Raw genomic sequence first — 20,563 nt, forward strand, 5'->3', positions numbered from 1 at the left:
ATGGAGCACTAGCCTCGATATGGGTAACACTGCTTGTTCCTTTGACTGCTATCAGCCAATCGTCCAAATAGGTCAACACCCTCAGCCCCTGGCCCCTCTTGGAGTACCAAGAAATGATGCTACTCTCGTTGCGTGAGGAGGTGGCTGTCCCCAAATAAAGTCCTCTTCATCACCCGAGGAAACCCCCCTGAGCTGTCCAGGGACTCCATGTCGTCATCCGAACATGGGCCCTGTATGTCACCAAACCCACCGGCTCACCATCTCCCTGCTGGGAAGCTAGTTCCACCTTTTCCGACAACAGCCTCAAGTCCCTCTCCACTTCCTGTACCTCGGTCCCAACCAAGTTGCCAAATTTTTGGAAAGGAAAGTCGCAAAGAATGCTACAAGAATGCTACACGTCTTTCCAGGAAGTTTTCACACAGTATGTGGCAATGCCCACACGGTTCGTATAACCCGCATGACTGGGGGCATGATCGTGACCTCAAACCCGGCTTAGCCATCGTCATCTCGGTCGCTTTCTTAGCCATCTTAACCATTGATCCAGCAAACTGAAGAATAATTAACAATACCAAACTTCAGCACACAATGTCCAGGGGGTGAGCACGCTCTACCACTATGAGACAGTTTAGTTGGCACAACGTAAGACAGTCACGTTTTCTAATTGCTTGTTTCAGTAGTGTGAATTGTTCCTGTTCATATCCAGGTGAAGAGTGGAATAGTTGAAGGAATGAATCTGAGCCTCATGATTATCACCTGTGGAAGGCGGGGCTTCCAGCGAGGTGCAGATTTCATTGGCCTTGTCAGGTGTGATTGTGGATCCTTCAACCGGTCACGAGGGTGCGACTTCGGTATGTTGTACCGAAGTTGAGTGACTGAGGGGGAACTCGTATACATTTTTATGTCAATCACCTGGTGAAGTTCATACATTGTGTTTTTGTATATGTCAACAGTTGTATTCATTTAATTTTATTAATTGTTTTACTTTATTTAACTAGGCAAGTCAGTTAAGAACAAATTCTTATTTTCAATGACGGCCAAGGAACAGCCCTGTCAGCTCGGGGATTTGAACTTGCGTTTCGGTTACTAGTCCAACACTCTAACCACTAGGCTACCCTGCTGCCCCAACGAATGAAGAAAATAATATCCAAGCACATCACTATTCCCATTGAAGAGGGCACTATGTTGACTTTTTTTCTTTACAAGGAGTAAGTATAAGTACACAAATAAATTTAGGAGCACAATTAAAAAATATTTCAGGTATTAAAGCTAGAATCTTTAATTTTTCTAGGCACACTGACGCTCCTAAATTAAAATTCCACAACAAAATATTTAGATGCATATGTGAGTAAAATGGTCGCACTGTAGAACCCTGTTGAGGATCTATGGGTTATATGTATTTCTCCCTCACCTTGCTCCCTCATCTTTAGTCCACTCAGCAGATCAATGTTCTCTGGTCCATCTTCTATTGTCTCCTCTTTGACCAGCAGCAGGTCAGGCTTCCCATCCTCCATGTCTACTGACTGTAAGAGATACAGAGTGAGAGGATGTTGGATCAAGAAATCTCATATGAGCATATTCTGATTGGGCAATGAAGGATTGCGAAGAGTACTATGCAAACATGTTAGTTGATTTGATTACTTGACACTCTTTGAAATGGTTTGATAATTCAAAGACATGGTCCCACCCTTCTGAAAAAATGAATCAATACCTGGGCCCGTATCCACAAAGAATATGAGTAGAAGTGCTGATCAATGATCAGGTCCCCTGTCTACATAGTCTTATTCATTATGATTTAAAAGGCTAAACTGATCGTAGATCAGCACTCCTACTCTGAGACTCTTTGTGGATACGGGACCTAACATAACCATTCAGACAGGAGTTTACAGTGGGCTCACCTCAGTGAGACTGTATGTGGTCCTGTGCTGCTCAGCTAATTCCTCTGTGGGTTCAGAAGGAGGTGTAGTCTGGTTGTCCTCCATGACCATGTTCCCCTCAGGGTTCGCCAGACCCTCCTCACAGCCCTCCTCCTTCACAAACAGCACCTCTGGACCCTCCACCTCCTAGAAGAGACCGGTGATACAGATACAGTGGGGCAAAAAAGTATTTAGTCAGCCACCAATTGTGCAAGTTCTCCCACTTAAAAAGACGAGAGAGGCCTATAATTGTCATCATAGGTACACTTCAACTATGACAGACAAAATGAGAAAAAAATCCAGAAAATCACATTCTAGGATTTTTTATTAATTTATTTGCAAATTATGGTGGAAAATAAGTATTTGGTAATAACAAAAGTGTCTCAATACTTTGTTATATACCCTTTGTTGGCAGTGACAGAGGTCAAACGTTTTCTGTAAGTCTTCACAAGGTTTTCACACACTGTTGCTGGTATTTTGGCCCATTCCTCCATGCAGATCTCCTCTAGAGCAGTGATGTTTTGGGACTGTTGCTGGGCAACATGGACTTTCAACTCCCTCCAAAGATTTTCTATGGGGTTGAGATTTGGAGACTGGCAAGGCCACTCCAGGACCTTGAAATGCTTCTTACAAAGCCACTCCTTTGTTGCCCGGGCGGTGTGTTTGGGATCATGTCATGCTGAAAGACCCAGCCACGTTTCATCTTCAATGCGCTTGCTGATGGTAGGCTTTGTTACTTTGGTCCCAGCTCTCTGCAGGTCATTCACTAGGACCCCCCGTGTGGTTCTGAGATTTTTGCTCACCGTTCTTGTGATCATTTTGACCCCACGGAGTGAGATCTTGCGTGGAGCCCCAGATCGAGGGAGATTATCAGTGGTCTTGTATGTCTTCCATTTCCTAATAATTGCTCCCACAGTTGATTTCTTCAAACCAAGCTGCTTACCTATTGCAGATTCAGTCTTCCCAGCCTGGTGCAGGTCTACAATTTTGTTTCTGGTGTCCTTTGACAGCTCTTTGGTCTTGGCCATAGTGGAGTTTGGAGTGTGACTGTTTGAGGTTGTTGACAGGTGTCTTTTATACTGACAACAAGTTCAAACAGGTGCCATTAATACAGGTGACGAGTGGAGGACAGAGGAGCCTCTTAAATAAGAATTTACAGGTCTGTGAGTGCCAGAAATCTTGCTTGTTTGTAGGTGACCAAATACTTATTTCCACCATAATTTGCAAATAAATTCATTAAAAATCCTAAAAATCCTCATCTTTTTAAGTGGGAGAACTTTTGGTGGCTGACTAAATACTTTTTTTGCCCCACTGTATATACTCCCTCAGGTACGTATACACACAGATAATAAATAGACTTTCAACATGGAGTATTTACCCATCCCCAATACAGTTGAGTGCTATACTGTAGTTACACAATTACTTCATTGTGGTTAAACTCATCATGGAGGACATATGTGAGTAAAAATATGTCAGCTATGAAAAGTCATCAGACAAACCTTAAACTATTTTGAAGTGTACAGTAGGTATTTTACCTTCATTTAACTAGGCAAATCAGTTAAGAACAAATTCTTATTTTCAATGACGGCCTAGGAACAGTGGGCTAACTGCCTGTTCAGGGGCAGAACGACAGATTTGTACCTTGTCAGCTCGGGGATTTGAACTTGCAACCTTACTAGTCCAATGTTCTAACCACTAGGCTACCCTGCCACCCCAGGTACAGTTGAAGTTGGAAGTTTACATACACCAAATATATTTTAACTCAGTTTTCCACAACTCCTGACATTTAATCCTAGTAAAAATTGCCTGTTTTAGGTCAGTTAGGATCACCACTTTATTTTAAGAATGTGAAATGTCAGAATAATAGTGAAGAGAACTATTTATTGAAGCTTTTATTTCTTTCAACACATTCCCAGTGAGTCAGAAGTTTACATACACTCAATTAGTATTCGGTAGCATTGCCTTAAACAATTTAAACTTGGGTCAAACGTTTCGGGTAGCCTTCCACAAGTTTCCCACAATAAATTGGGTGAATTTTGTCCCATTCCTCCTGACAGAGCTGATGTAACTGACTCAGGTTTGTAGACCTCCTTGCTCGCGCACACTTTTTCAGTTTTGCCCACAAATGTTCTATAGGATTGAGGTCAGGGCTTAGTGATGGCCACTCCAATACCTTGACTTAATTTGTCCTTAAGCCATTTTGCCACAACTTTGGGAGTATGCTTGGGGGGGTCATTGTCCATTTGGAAGACCCATTTGCGACCAAGCTTCAACTTCCTGACTGATGTCTTGAGATGTTGCTTCAATATATCAACATCATTTTCATTCCTCATGATGCCATCTATTTTGTGAAGTACACCAGCCCCTCCTGCAGCAAAGCACCCCCACAACATGATGCTGCCACCCCTGTGCTTCACGGTTGGAATGGTGTTCTTCGGCTTGCAAGCATCCCCCATTTTCCTCCAAACATAACGATGGTCATTATCGCCAAACAGTTCTATTTTTGTTTCATCAGACCAGAGGACATTTCTCCAAAAAGTAAGATCTTTGTCCCCATGTGCAGTTGCAAACTATACTCTTGACGGTTTTGGAGCAGTGGCTTCTTCCTTGCCGAGCGGCCTTTCAGGTTGACCATATAGGACTAATTTTACTGTGGATATAGATACTTTTGTACCTGTTTCCTCCAGCATCTTCACAAGGTCCATTGCTGTTGTTCTGGGATTATTTTGCACTTTTCGCTCCATGAGTCAAGAGTTCATGATGGCTGCATGGTGGCTGCATGATGGCTGCATGGTCACATGGTATTTATACTTGCATACTTTAGTTTGTACAGATGAACATGGTACCTTTAGGCATTTGGAAATTGCTCCCAAGGATTAACCAGACTTGTGGAGGTCTACAATTCTTTGAGGTCTTGGCTGATTTCTTTTGATTTTCCCATGAGTCAAGCAAAGAGGCACCGAGTTTGAAAGTAGGCCTTCAAATACAGCCACAGGTACACCAACAATTCACTCAAATGATGTCAATTAGCCAATCAGAAGCTTCTAAAGCCATGACATTTTCTGGAATTTTCCAAGCTGTTTAAAGGCACAATCAGCTTAGTACATGTAAACTTCTGACCCACTGGAATAAGTGAAATAATCTGTCTGTAAACAATTGTTTGAAATTACTTGTATCATGCACAAAGATGTCCTAACCAACTTGCCAAAACTATAGTTTGTTAACAAGACATTTGTGGAGTGGTTGAAAAACAAGTTTTAATGATTCCAACCTAAGTGTATGTAAACCTCCAACTTAGTGTGTAGGTATATTTAGTGTGTGTATTGATTATAAAGCACTCGAGTGTATACAGTCAATGAAAGTCTTAGAATGAAAAGTCACATTTTGTGTTTATTAAACAGAAACAAGTGTTAAATACACCATATGAAAACCACACATGTCTCAACAACAAATCAGCATGAACTTGATAGTGTATTGAGGAAAAAAATTAAGTAGTTGAATGGAGGTAATGAAATAGGCATTTGTGAACATCACACATACATATATATACACATATATACACATACATATATATATATATATACACATATATACATACACATATATACATATACACATATACACATATATATATATACACACATACACATATATATACACACATATATATACACACATATATATATACACACACATATACACACACACACACACACACACACACACACACGTTCAAACGTTTGGGGTCACTTAGAAATGTCCTTGTTTTTTAAATAAAAGCCCATTTTGTCCATGAAAATAACATCAAATTGATCAGAAATACAGTGCTCTTCTTTCAAAAACAAGGACATTTCTAAGTGACCCCAAACTTTTGAAAAGGTAGTGTAGAGATAAAATATATTTTAAATAGTAAAAAGAAAGAAAAACCCTTGAATGAGTAGGTGTGTCCAAACTTGACTGGTATTGTTGTATATATACACACACATGTATATGCCTTATATACTGATTCACACAATATCTGGATGCAATACTCCATTCAGGAACATTCAACAATGAAATCTGCGGATATTTTTGCTGAGAATAATGAAAATTAATCTTTGACGTTAATGCAGGGCTTGCTCTAAACCATTCCTGAGTGGATTGGTTACTATCTATGTTATGGAGTGGAATGTTTTTTCAATTGGTGCATCCTGAGGGAGCTCCGCTCTGAGAACCTCTTCCCGCGAACGGCCTTTCTCCTGTGTGGACCTTCAGGTGCATCTTTAGATGGTTCTGGTGGGAGAATCTCTTCTCACACTGGGGGCAACTGTAGGATTTCTCCCGTGTGGACCCTCTGGTGCCTATTCAGGCTGGACGAGTGGGAGAAGCGCATATGACACTGGCTACAGCTGAAGGGTTTCACCCCTGTGTGTACCCTCTGGTGGATCTTCAGGTTGCCAGCTTGGGCGAAACGCATGTGACACTGGGTACAGCTGAAGGGTTTCACCCCTGTGTGTACCCTCTGGTGGATTTTCAGGTTACCAGCCTGGGCAAAGCGCATGTGACACTGGGTACAGCTGAAGGGTTTCTCCCCTGTATGGACCCTCTGGTGGATCTCCATCTTCTGGAGGCAGCTGAAGCTTTTCTTACAGAACATGCAGAGGAACTGTTTCTCTTTACTACCACCTGATGTTTCTCCCCCTCCCAGAGCCTTGGCCTTTTGGTCCTTTGAGTTCAATACCGGATTGAAAAGGATGTGTGAATCGGGAGGCCCCATCAACGTGGACACTGGGTCGTGATCCCTGAGCGTGCGTAAAGGGGAGTTGGTCGCGACATTTGGATTTGTCTCTACACTTTCCCTGTAATCTAAGAAATCTCCGCCTTGTAAGTGTCCATCTCTTAGGTGACTATCTGCATTCCATGTGGGAGAAGCGTCGGCCTCCACTTTCACCTCATCTAGAATCAGACCCTCCCCTTTCTTATCTAGGCACCCTTCGGAGTATACACTACTACTGTACCGGTTCCAGTCCCCTCTAGACAGATCAGTCTGGGTCTCTAAACCCAAGGGCATGTTGCCACGGTCCATGTCTGTAGCATAAGAACAAGACTGATCACCACCAGTGTGTAACGTGTCACCATCTCCACGGTAATGATCCGTTCTTTGGCGACATACCGGAAAGTACTCTGAGCCGGAAGCAGGAGGACAGCCCAGTAGCCCCAGCCTCTCCGGGTCTAAACTGTGGTCAGATCCTGTATGGAAGAGCCTGTGTGTTACAGTTAAAGTCTCGGTGTCTGTCTCTGACTTGAGGACGGTGTTCGGCGTTCCACTGACCTCCGTGATGCTGCGTTGGGTCCTGGGCGGCACTGGGGCGGTGGTGGAGTCCTCAGTGGCTTCATGGGGCACTCCAGCCACTCCAGTCTGGATGTCACTACTGTGCTGTGGGTCCTCTCCTTCAGACCCCTCCAACTTCACCCCAGGACCTGCAGCCTCTGCATCTGCAGACTGACACAAGAAGAGAGGAGGTTATTACCGGCACATGAGTCTAATTGGATAACAGTGTTGTAGGGAAGTCTCACAAGCTCCCCTATGGCAGCTAAATGAAGATGTACATGTAAGTAAGTGAATAGCTGAGGGGAGCCTTTCTGAAGTAAACTGGACACATTTGACGTACTGTCATTTTTATGTAATACTGTTACACTAACCTCTATAACAATAACGTGCTGGGTTGAGATTCCACTCCCCTCATCAACAGTGATTGGTTGGTCATCTCGCCATGTATTGTCTCTCGCTGGCTTCACAAAACTCCTGTGGCCTCCAGTGAGATGTCCTTCACCTGAGAGTGATTGGGGGGGGGTGAGAGGTGATTAAGTTAGCTACTGTCAATGCTCAATGGTATATTGTGCACTATTGTTACTGTCTAGAATTGGCAAGGATGTAAGTTAATCTCATAACTTCTTGATGTACTATTTGTTGATTGATGTATTATGTTTAATGAATCACATTGTTTTAATTGAGTAAATGATAGGAAATGCAGTAAATCGAAGAATCTGGTTAGAATACGATAGGGTCTTATAGAGGTTAAATAAATATAATTATTTTAAATCAGGGGGATTATTGCATAGAATTCAAAAACTGACCAAGACCCAATTACTGACTCGGTCCTCGGGACCCTAAGGTGTGCACTTTTTGTTTTGTTGCCCTAACACTACAAAGCTTGATGATTAGTTGACTTTTTGAATCAGATGTGTAGTGCTAGGGCAAAAAAACAAAACGAGTTTGGGAAATGCTGAGTTAAAACATCTAAAGTCACACATGCGCATAGCAGAACGGGGCGACGGGCCCCGCAGCCTCGGTCTTCTGCTAAATGTACCTCTTGCCATTCCTCTGTTTCGGTCGAGGATCTTGACACTACTGGGACGACTGGTGAGGACGCGCTCTCGCATTGTCCTTTCTGCGCGCTCCCGTGCCACCTTCAGTTCTTGAAGCTGTAGTTTCCTCCGCAATGAGCCGTTTTCTTTCCGGCTTTGAGTTATTTCCAAACGAAACACTGCATAGTCGTCGTCTACGAGTTTACAGATCTCTGCCACGGCTGCATTCGCTAGCACCTCCATGATGGAGGCTATTTGAGTGTGAAAAACCATACAGTTAGCCATTGTTAGCAGCTAGCTAGCGTTACCTAGATAACATATATCAACCAAGTCCTGTTTCCAACGAAAATTAAACACTATCTGGGATAATTATGTGACGCTATGCATTTAAATGTCATATTTTGAGTTCCATGGTGTTAGTAAACGTCCTAATACAAACGCTAACGTGGAAATTGCTCTTAGTCACTGTTCACTTCCGTTTAAACTGAAGAGAAATTATCTCATTGGTTGTCGTCATAGCTCAAAGGGTGTGGCTAAATAAAACATTTTGACGCCCTGTTTCAATAACGGTACTGTTTATTACGTTACATGTTAAATATCATATGATCAGTATCTTTCAAGCTGAGAGCAGAATTGTTTAGAAAGTGTGTTAACAAAAATATAGTAGTAAATAATAGAATCACCATGGTAAGTTAAATATTCTGGGTAAATAGGCTGGGTTTCTGTACAGCACTTTGAGATATCAGCTGATGTAAGAAGGGCTATAGAAATACATCTGATTTGATATTCAACTGTCCGAGTTCTAGCCTAGATCCGTCCTAATATCATTGTGTAAAAATGTTTGTTTAGTTGACCGCGTCTATCTCTACAAGGTACCACAAAATATATGCAACTTTTGGAATTGTTAAATTATGATTTTGAAATACCTACTCAGGTAGCTAGCTAGCACTCACTCACATGGCTAACGTTAGTGTTGTCATGAAAAGGGGCATGAGGGAAGTCCTAAAATATTTTTTTCTTCTAGTTTTGGGAACGCTTGGGAGCAGGATCATCTCATTGGTTTTTAGGAGCCGGTACCCACGTGGGTGATTGAAAGATGAACTGAGGTCCAGACTCCAGTCCAGTTGGTTGTGGTAATGCACCTTAAAGTTGACCTTGTGCATTTAAGGTCAAATAACAACCCAATGTTTATATCCCAGGACAAATTAGGTAGCAACAGCAAGCTAGCTAGCTAAATGCCCATAAATATGTAATGTTTTTCGACCTATCCCCAAATTAATATAGTTGGTTCAGAGTTTGTTTTGATATTTCAACATGCGTGTCCTGATCGTGTCTGGGGGACATGATATTATAAAATATTAACCACAGCCAAGTCCATCTCTAACACAGTGATTCAAGAACCTAAAAATATGGATCCATTGTAGTGTATTATAATTAGATTCCATATGTGTTGATTCAAGAAGTGCGGCTGCACTTCCTGATTTGGCCTCGTTTTTCATCGATGTTCATTAAGAAATGCTAGCGGCCATACCTGAAGACAAAACAATAATGTTATTGGTGTGTGACAATTGTTCTTCCTCCGTCTCCTAAGCTAAAGTTAGGCCGTATGTATAACTAGACAGTTTATTCAACTGTTTATGAGAGGCACATGTATTTATTTGATTAGCAATGCATGTCGATGTTTTGATTGTTGATCACCTAGTATAAAGGGATGCCAGTTGACGTACGACGCCTCCTGCCGTTCATGTTAGAAAACCACCGCATTTATTCTTTCGACAACAACAGCTGAGTTTATACCCCAAGCTGCATGATAACATTGCCTACAACTAGTTGATTTATATCACCACGGTCAATTTCTGGTGATGGGAAATCGATGTTTTCTGAAACTTGGGGCTTTCACCAAATTGTATCGGGAAAAAGTTAATTACTCTGAGATTTTAACACAGTGCCCATCAGTGACATCTGCTGGTCAGCATGTTTGATATTTATATGCAGTATACTTGTTTTCCGATGCATCCATCAAAACATCGTGGTGCAATGGGCAGATGTGAGCGTTGATTTAATACATTCAATTAGAATTAAAAGTTGTTTACCTCATTTATCACGAGGTAACTGCTTGTCAACTTTGCCTTGGGTTTTAATTAAACTTTTCACACTCACTTTTACATATGAACAAACTTTGGATACATCATTTGATAATTATCAATAAAAAACTACTATAGTTGTTTCATTTACAATCACTGTTCTGAAAAATAAAAAGTCTCGAGATTCGATACTGTGTTTTGGTTTTAGGATAGATTAATTCGCCATTTGGCTGTACGCCCTGAACTATCTTTCACCTGCTAAAACTGAATTATCTAGACAAAATTAAAAGATTCTTGAAAGCTCCCAGCAGAGCTGGAATGAGATCGGCACTCTCATGCCTTCTTCAGAGCAACTGGAAACTCGAACATCTCCGACGTTCAAAATAACTGGGAACTCTGGGGGAAAATATGAGCTCCGACTGGAAATCCAAGTCGAGAATTTGGGCCTCTTTCTACAGCTCCGACCTGAAGATCACTGACGTCCTGATCAGACTGTGTTTTTTTTTCTTCTTCCCTTCTCTGAGTTCCCAGTGGTCTTGAAAGCACCATCAGTTCCGATTTCGGACACCTGTCAGATGGTACTGTGACGTCCGAAGCTTCGAACGTCATCCTCACGTGGTATTGTTACTTTGACGCAAGCATTGAAACGTTGTCGAATCATTAGTGCTTTGAAAACTGCATCGGAGCTTCTGTATTAATCATCCCGTCACTACCTTCTGAGATCTCCAGAGCCTCCTCACACCCCTCTTCCTTCACCAGCAGCACCTCTAGACCCTCCTGGAAGAGACAGGTGATACAAATTACACAGACATACACTACCCTAAGGTACGTACACGGATAATACACAGACATTGCAAAAATCAGAAACTTTCTGTCCAAAAATGATGCAGAAAAATTAATCCATGCTTTTGTTACTTCTAGGTTAGACTACTGCAATGCTCTACTTTCCGGCTACCTGGATAAAGCACTAAATAAACTTCAGTTAGTGCTAAATACGGCTGCTAGAATCCTGACTATAACTAAAAAATGTGATCATATTACTCCAGCGCTAGCCTCCCTACACTGGCTTGCTGTCAAGGCAAGGGCTGATTTCAAGGTTTTACTGCTAACCTACAAAGCCTTACATGGGCTTGCTCCTACCTATCTCTCTGATTTGGTCCTGCCGTACATACCTACCCGTATGCTACAGTCACAAGACGCAGGCCTCCTAATTGTCCCTAGAATTTCTAAGCAAACAGCTGGAGGTAGGGCTTTCTCCTATAGAGCTCCATTTTTATGGAATGGTCTGCCTACCCATGTGTGAGACGCAAACTCGGTCTCAACCTTTAAGTCTTTACTGAAGACTCATCTCTTCAGTGGGTCATATGATTGAGTGTAGTCTGGCCCAGGGTTGTGAAGGTGAACGGAAAGGCTCTGGAGCAAAGAACTGCCCTTGCTGTCCCTGACTGGCCGGTTCCGCTCTTTCCACTGGGATTCTCTGCCTCTAACGGTATTACAGGGGCTGAGTCACTGGCTTACTGGTGCTCTTTCATGCAGTCCCTAGGAGGGGTGCGTCACTTGAGTGGGTTGAGTCACTGATGTGATCTTCCTGTCTGGGTTGCCCCCCCCCCCCTTGGGTTGTGCCGTGGTAGAGATCTTTGTGGGCTATACTCGGCTTTGTCTCAGGATGGTGAGTTGGTTGTTGAAGATATCCCTCTAGTGGTGTGGAGGCTGTGCTTTGGCAAAGTGGGTGGGGTTATATCCTTCCTGTTTGGCCCTGTCTGGGGGTGTCATCGGATGGGGCCACAGTGTCTCCTGACCCCTCTTGTCTCAGCCTCCAGTATTTATGCTGCAGTAGTTTATGTGTCGGGGCTAGGGTCAGTTTGTTATATCTGGGGTACTTCTCCTGTCTTATTCGGTGTCCTGTGTGAATTTAAGTATACTCTCTCTAATTCTCTCTTTCTCTCGGAGGACCTGAGCCATAGGACCATGCCTCAGGACTACCTGGCATGATGACTCCTTGCTGTCCCCAATCCACCTGGCTGTGCTGCTGCTCCAGTTTCAACTGTTCTGCCTGTGATTATTATTATTTGACCATGCTGGTTATTTATTTATGAACATTTGAACATCTTGGCCATGTTCTGTTATAATCTCCACCCGGCACAGCCAGAAGAGGACTGGCCACCCCTCATAGCCTGGTTCCTCTCTAGGTTTCTTCCTAGGTTCTGACCTTTCTAGGGAGTTTTTCCTAGCCACCGTGCTTCTACACCTGCATTGCTTACTGTTTAGGGTTTTAGGCTGGGTTTCTGTACAGCACTTTGAGATATCAGCTGATGTATGAAGGGCTATATAAATACATTTGATTTGATAAAACACACTTTCAACATGGAGTTATTAACCCATCCTCACTACATATGAGTCCTATACTCTAGTCACAGAATGACTTCATTGTTGTTAAACCCATCATGGTGGAAAAATGTTGTGGGTACAAATAACTTATAAATCAAGTCATCAGACAAACCTGACTAAACTATATTGACATGTACAGTAGGTGTTTGTTAGTGTGTGGGTATGTGTAGGTATATTTAGTACGTCTATAATGGTTATAAAGTGCTGTTGGGTGTATGCAGAATAGGGTGAGATCAGATGTGATATATACTAAAGAGTCTTAATGAAAGTCTTAGTATGAAAAGTCCCATTTTGTGTTTATTAAACATAAACAAGTGTTAAATACACCATATGAAAACCACACAAACACGTCTCTCTGTGTGCTTAGCAGACATCTCAGCTTGGAGGTCGGCCCACCACCTCAAGCTCAACCTCGAAATGACATAACTGCTCTTTCTCCCGGGGAAGGTCTGCCCACTCCAAGACTTCTCCATCATGGTTGACATCTCCACTGTGTCCCCCTACCAGAGTGCAAAGAACCTTGGCGTGACCTTGGACAATACCCTGTCATTCTCTGCAAACATCAAAGCAGTGACTTTCCTGCAGGTTCATGCTCTACAACAGTAGGGTACGACCCTTCCTCACACAGGAAGTGGTGCCGGTCCTAATCCAGGCTCTTGTCGTCATCTCCAGTCTAGACTACTGCAACTCTCTGTTGGATGGGCTCCCTGCTTGTGCCATCAAACCCCTGCAACTTATCCAGAATGCCGCACCCCGCCTGGTGTTCAACCTTCCCAAAGTGTTCAACTGCTCTTTGGCACACTACTGGCTTCCAGTCAAAGCTCACATCCACAACAAGACCATGGTGCTTGCCTACAGAGCAGCAAGGGGAACTGCCCCTCCCTACCTTCAGGCCATGCTCAAACCCTACACCCCAACCCAAGCACTATGTTCTGCCTCCTCAGGTCTCTTGGCCGTCCCATCCCTAAGGGGTACAGCCCCCACTCAGCCCAGTCAAAGCGCTTCTCTGTCCTGGCACCCAAATGGTGGAACCAGCTTCCCCCTGATGTTAAGACAGAAGAGCCCCCCCCCACACCACCACCACACTCCCACCATGCTTTCATTTTTATACAGCGCATCAATTTCTTGGATTATCAGCTGTTATCAAACACATGAGTTGGAAAACATTAGTGAATTCTACTAGATCAAATGCCAAAATGAATATGCAGTTTAAGTATGAAGTACGCTAGTATGGGTATTCGGACACGGCCACTGCCTGGCTGCAATATTCTACACAGGAATATTCAACACTGAAATCTGTTACTCTTCTAATTCTAAATCGGAATGTATCTTTGTCTTCAATGCAAGGTTTGATCTAAACGTGAGAAGCTATCAAGTGGAATGGTTACTTTCTACGTTGTATAATGAAATGTTTTTTCTGCTGGTGTATCCTGAGGTAGCTCCTATGAGAACCTCTTCCTGCAGTGCTCACAGGCAGACTGCCTTTCTCCCATGTGAAGCTTCAGGTGCATCTTCAGCTGGTTCTGGTGGGGGAAAAGTATTTCCAAACTAGTGGCAGCTGTACATTTTCTTCCCCGTGTGGACCCTCTGGTGCCTCTTCAGGCTGGACGAGTGGGAGAAGCTCATGTGACACTGGGGACAGCTGAAGGGTTTCTCACCTGAGTGGACCCTCTGGTGGCTCTTCAGGTTCCAAGCCTGGGAGAAGCACATGTGACACTGGGTACAGCTGAAGGGTTTCACCCCTATGTGGACCCTCTGGTGAATCTTCAGGTTGCCAGACTGTGTGAAGCGCATGTGACACTGGGTACAGCTGAAGGGTTTCTCCCCTGTGTGGACCCTCTGGTGTCTCTTCAGGGTGCCAGCCTGGGTGAAGCGCATGTGACACTGGGTACAACTAAATAATTTCTCCCCTGTATGGACCCTCTGGTGGATCTCCACCTTCTGGGGGCAGCTGAAGCCTTTCTTACAGAACATGCAGAGGAACTGTTTCTCTTTACTGTTGCCTGATGTTGCTCCCCCTCCTCGAGTCTTGGACCTTACATCCTTTGAATTCAATACCTGATCGAAAAGGACACAGCCGTGTGAATTGGAAGGTGCCATCGATGTGGACTCTGGGTCTGAATCCCTGAACGCGTGTAAAGGGGAGTGGGTTGCGATATTTGGATTTGGCTCTAAGCTTTCCCTGTAGTCCAAGAAGTCACTAGTGTTGCCCTGTGACTGTCCTTCTCCTAAGTGAGTGTCGTCTGCATTCCATGTCAGAGGAGGGTCACCCTCCTCCTTCACAGTCACCTCATCTACAACCAGACCCTCCCCTTTCTTATCTAGGGACCCTTCAGAGTATACACTACTGCTGTACTGGTTCCAGTCCCCTCTCATTGGATTAGTCTGTGTATCTAAGCCCACAGGCATGTCATCAGGTATTATCTCTGTCTCTGTAGTGTATGAATAGGACGGATCATTGCTATTCTGTAACGTGTCACTTGACTCCTGATGGGACAGAACCTTCCTCGGGCTCCCGTAAAGTAAATACTCAGAGTGGCGATCAGGAGGACTGCCCAGTCGCTCCAGCACTGTTAAAGTCGTAGTGTCTGTCTCTGACTTCAGGACAGCATTCAGCGTTCCACTGACGTCCGTGATGCCGTGTCGGGTCCTGGGCAGCGCTGGTGTGGTGGTGGGGTCCTCTATGGCTACAGGGGGTGCCACTCCAGACGAGGCACCATCCTGGATGTCTCTGCTGTGCCGTGGGTCCTCTCCTTCAGACCTCTCCAGCTTGACCCCAGGGCCTGCAGCCTCTGCAGTCTGAGACAAGAAGAGGGGAGGTTATTACCGGTACATAAGTTGAATTGGATAACAATGTCATAGGGAAGTCTCACAAGCTCCTCTATGGCAGATAAATAAGGATGTACATGTAAGCAAGTGAATAGCTGAAGGGAGCCTTTCTGAAATAAACTGGCCAGATTTGATGTACTGTAATTTGTTACACTATGACACTAACCTCCTCCACGATAACATGCTGGGTTGAGGTTCCACTCCCCTCATCTATAGCTATAGGTTGGTCATCTCTCCACGCATTGTGTCCCGCTGGCTTCATAAAACTCCTGTGGCCTTCACCTAACAGAGTGATTGGGGGGGAAAAGGGATGGTGAAATTAGGTACTGTCAATGCGCAACTCTATGTTGTACACTACTGACACTGTCTATATTTGGCAAAGAGGATATAAGGTAACACTTTTTATTGATATACTATTTATTGGTGGATTGATTATGCTCCTTGCATCACATTAGTTTAATTGAGCATGACAATAGGAAATTCAGCAAATCAAGAATCTGCTTAGAATATGGTATTGTGTCTTTGTGCAAGAAGAATTTGTTCTTAATTGACCTGCCTGGTAAAATACATAAAAATGTACAAGATAGTTAAGTAATCAGGTGAAGTATTGCATACTATCCAAACACTGACCAAGACCCAATTATGGGTAACACATCTGAACACATGTGCAGAGGGGAACAGGGCGAAATGCCCCACAGCCTCCGGCAAAATAAAAATGTACCTCTTGCCATTCCTCTGTATCGGTCGAGGATCTTGACACTACTGGGACGACTGGCGAGGACGCGCTCACGCGCTGTCTTCTCTGCGCACTCCCGCGCCACTTTCAGTTCTGTCCGCAATGTCCTGTTTTCTTTCTGGCTTTGAGTTATTTCCAAACAAAACACTGCATAGTCGTCATCTACGAGTTTACAGATCTCTGCCACGGCTGCATTCGCTAGTACCTCCATGATGGAGGCTATTTGAGTGTGAAAAACCAAACGTTTAGCCATTGTTAGCAGCTACTAGCTAGCTTTACTTAAATAACATCTATCAACCAAATCCAGTCTCCAACGCGAATTAAATACTAGCTGGGGTATGTGATTCTTTGCAGATAAATTAGTCATATGTTGAATTCCAGGGTGTTAATAAACGTCTAAATAACAACAATCAAAAACACTAACGTACAAAATTGTTCTTGATTTAATGTTCACTTCCGTTAACACTGACGAAAAAGGATCTAATTGGTCGGCGTCATAGCTCAAATGGTGTGGTTAAATGAAAAAAAGAATACGCGCTGTTCTTTGAATTACGGTACTTACTTATCAAATCTCCTATTCTTTCAAGCTTAGAGCCGACTTGTTTAGAAAGAAATGTGTTAGCAAGAATACAGTAGAACATATTAGAAATACTTTATTCCATCTACATCACCCCAGTAAGGTAAAAAAAAAAGTAATTTTTAATTTGACCTTTATTTAACCAGGCAAGTCAGTTAAGAACATATTCTTATTTTCAATGACGGCCTGGGTTAACTGCCTGTTCAGGGGCAGAACGACAGATTTGTACCTTGTCAGCTCGGGGGTTTGAACTCGCAACCTTCCGGTTTCTAGTCCAACGCTCTAACCACTAGGCTACGCTGCCACCCCTCAAATACTCAACTGTCCTTGTTCTACCCCAGGTTTACTGTCTCTAAAAACAGGTATTTACACAAGCCTGTTTCAAATGACAAGTTAATGAGGGATATGTGGTTAATTACCCTCTTAGTCCTAGTGTTAGATGGGTACCTTTTGTGGTGAAAGCCCATCCTGACCCTGTCTGCATTCATGGGGTAACCATGAGGTAGCTAAGGAAGGCTAGACCCAGGTCCAGGCCTTCTACCAACCCAGTCCCCAGGCATTAAACAAGACCCTGAAGGAGAAGACAGACTTGCTGATAGACTACCAGACTACCACCAGGGGGATCTCCCACCACTATGTGAAGGCTGAAGCCCAGGGTGACCTGCTCTGTTCATCATGGATACTGTGGTGTTTGTATCATAGAGATAGACCCTCCTGTTCCTATCAGCCCCAGGTCCTGCTCCATCCCTGCACTGAGACTGTGAAGAGAAGGGTCTGGGCTGCAGACTGGATCCCTGACTGGAGCCTCTGTCTCTCTGATGACCACCAGGACTGAGGTTGTTCAGTCCAACTGTCCACTGGTTGTGTTCTGTGTGGTGGTGGAGTCTCTGTCCCTCGTGGTTCGTTCCCAGTTTCTACTCTGGAATAAACAGCGACGGCTCCTGATCCAAGGTCCTGATCTGGGGCCATGGTTGTGACCAGCCGCTTCAGAGGTCCAGTCTCTCCTACCAGCAACACCGGATATCAGCAGGTCCTCATGGACTGCAGACTGTGTAAACACAAATTGAACAGAAGAGCATATAAAGGTTTATATAAGAAATTCTTCACTGTACAAACAGAAACATGATATTATAAAATGTTAACCACAGTTAAGCCCACCTCTAACACCATGATTCGAGTACCTAACAATATGGAGCCATTGGAGTTAATTATTTAAAAAATGTCCTTACGTGAATGAAGTATAATGTTTTGCTCGACTGTGACAAGGGAAACTCAGTCCCTGCAATGATACAAAAATAACCAAGTCAGTCAGCACAGAGTGTGGGAAATGTGGGGGCCAAGCAGGCTACACGTAGCCAGCTACAGTATGTGTGTGGAAAACATTTAATCACAGGTAATGTATTATATGGAGCTATATACCTTTAATGCTAGTCCATAACTCCATTGTGTTTAACAGCCAATCAGTATCACTCTTGAGGTTTAAGGTCAAGGGGATATGTGTGTTAATAGTGTTATTAATAGTGTTAATAGTTACCATGCTTCAGTCCAGGTAATTGCAGATGACATGATAATTGCAGCAGCCACCAAAGAAGAGCATGACCACATTCTACAGCAGGTGATGGGCAGAGCTCTCCCTCTGAATATGAAGTTCTATGCTGACAAGATGCAATACATGGTGAGTGAAGTGCATGGGACACATCAGCGCAGACAACTCCAAGGTGACAGCAGTCGCACAGATGCCCCCACCAGAAGACAGAGTTTACTGGGTATGACACGTTTCCTAACCCAGTATATCCAAGATGAAGCCACGCTCACTGCACCACTCAGAATGCTCCTCAGGGAGGACATGGCATGGCAGTGGCACACAGAACAACAAGCAGCACTGGAGAGTGTTAATCGTTACTATTCTTCAGATATAAAGCTAAAAGTAATAGTACTTCAGTCCACACTGTCAAGTTTATTTTACAGTGCCACCTAGAGCACGAGTGTTAAGACGTTTAACGTTTGTATAGACCATTTGTTACTCCACTCACTCACTACTTGTATCTGTTAGTTTTGCGTTGTTGGTCTTTGCTAGTTTAATGGTCCAGTCGGTAGGTAGGATTCACTCACTCACATGGCTGGTATCACCGTCATGAAAAGGGGCATGAGGGAATCACTACAATATGATGTTTTTCTAAGTAGTGAGAACACTCTGGAGCAGACAATGTTGAAAAGTAATTTTTAGACATACTTTTCATACAGGTAGTTTTGCAATTCACTAAAACAAGCAGACAAGATTTGCATTTGTACCTGGGTAACCACAGGTTGTTTTCCCTACAGGCAGGCATTCTATCTAATACTGACTGGAACTATACGCTATACATGGGCCGAATGGCCTCTCTCCTGTTTGGATCTTCAGGTGCCTCTTCAGCTGGTGCTGGTGGGAGAACCTCTTCTCATACTGGGGGCAGCTGTAGGGTTTCTCCCCTGTGTAAGAAATCCTATTTGGGTTGAACGAATGTGAGAAACTGGCCGGGAACAGGTGGCAGCCAAACACTTGTCTATTAATGTTCTGTGGGGACCCCAGGAAGAGTAACTGCTGATTTTGCAACAGCTAATGGGGATCCTAATAAAATACCAAATACCACCGCTGGTTGTAGAAGTTGTCCAGAGAGAGAGCCTAATGTTACAGAAACTTGGTTCAGGATCTCTGGAGGTATTTCAGCATTCCCTGGCTGTTCAATCAAATGTCAAATGTTCTGTTATATAACAATCCTAAATTGTATCCTATACATGGACAATGTACATGTTTTCATTTAGAAATCTACATCATGCATGTTTTTGTTTACATTTACAAAGCTCATATCTCCCTCTGATTGTATGATTATCTTTTGTGTTAATGATTTAATGTATGTAAATGTGTAAATGTAAATATTTCTCATGACATTTCACAACTGTCCCATTTCGAATCAATGACCAAATACCTAGGTTTAGCCTAAAACATTATCAACATTTGGTTCTTGTATTTCCACAAGTGCATATCTTAGAAAACAACAATGATTGGTTTTAGATCTTCTGTTAAATCTGTGTTTCCATTATTTTGTGAAAGTGACTAGAGTAAGCAAGTTCAATGGTAGAAACGATGGCTATGCTTCTTGCTGGACATATGGTTGAAATGGTCAGTTGGTTTTGAGATCTGATTTGGCCTATTAAATTACTGAACACATTATTGGTGAGTGAAAAGTACAGTTTCCAACAATGGTTCTCACACACTGTATAGACAGTATGTATGCCTAATAGTACACAACAATAATACATCACTAATAGTTACTTTCCAGGTAATGACCCGCAGCTAATCAGTGTCTTCCTCCTCTTTAATCAAGCCCACATACACACAGCTGCGACTCAAATCATTAGTATTGTAACATTAGTAAGGCTAAGGTATTCATATCCGCCTACTTTAGTGGTCACCAACCAGTCAATCGTCAAACATTTCTGTAAAAAACAACAACGATAAAGCCGATAATTTTTTTATTTTATTAGTTGTTGGTAGGGCTGTTGTTGGTAGGTGCAGACAATTCAGCTGCCCTGCGCGCCGGGTAGGCAAACTGTTGCCATTTCATGTGTCTGAAGGTACAAACTCTGCCTTCCCCGTGGGCCTGGAGAGGAATTCAAGTGCACTATTTTTTTAAATATATATTTAGCT

The 20,563-nt window shown here is 43.3% G+C and overlaps 1 protein-coding gene and 1 pseudogene across 1 annotated transcript; both read right to left on the reverse strand.

Annotated features, from left to right (window-relative positions):
* The window catches only part of LOC124012381, a 29,889-nt pseudogene extending 21,135 nt beyond the window's left edge, over positions 1-8,754 (reverse strand).
* Positions 8,755-13,824: 5,070 nt separating this feature from the next.
* On the reverse strand, positions 13,825-16,756 carry LOC124012398 (zinc finger protein 184-like). Its single transcript, XM_046325976.1, has 3 exons — positions 16,284-16,756; positions 15,729-15,844; positions 13,825-15,532 (listed from the first exon to the last, which is right to left on the reverse strand). Exons 1-3 carry the CDS (start codon positions 16,549-16,551, stop codon positions 14,282-14,284), a joined length of 1,635 nt encoding a protein of 544 aa, XP_046181932.1. The 5' UTR covers positions 16,552-16,756; the 3' UTR covers positions 13,825-14,281.
* Between the last annotated feature and the right edge of the window lie 3,807 nt (positions 16,757-20,563).

This window comes from Oncorhynchus gorbuscha, linkage group LG24 (genome assembly GCF_021184085.1).
Source record: "Oncorhynchus gorbuscha isolate QuinsamMale2020 ecotype Even-year linkage group LG24, OgorEven_v1.0, whole genome shotgun sequence".
Classification (NCBI taxonomy): Eukaryota; Metazoa; Chordata; class Actinopteri; order Salmoniformes; family Salmonidae; genus Oncorhynchus; species Oncorhynchus gorbuscha.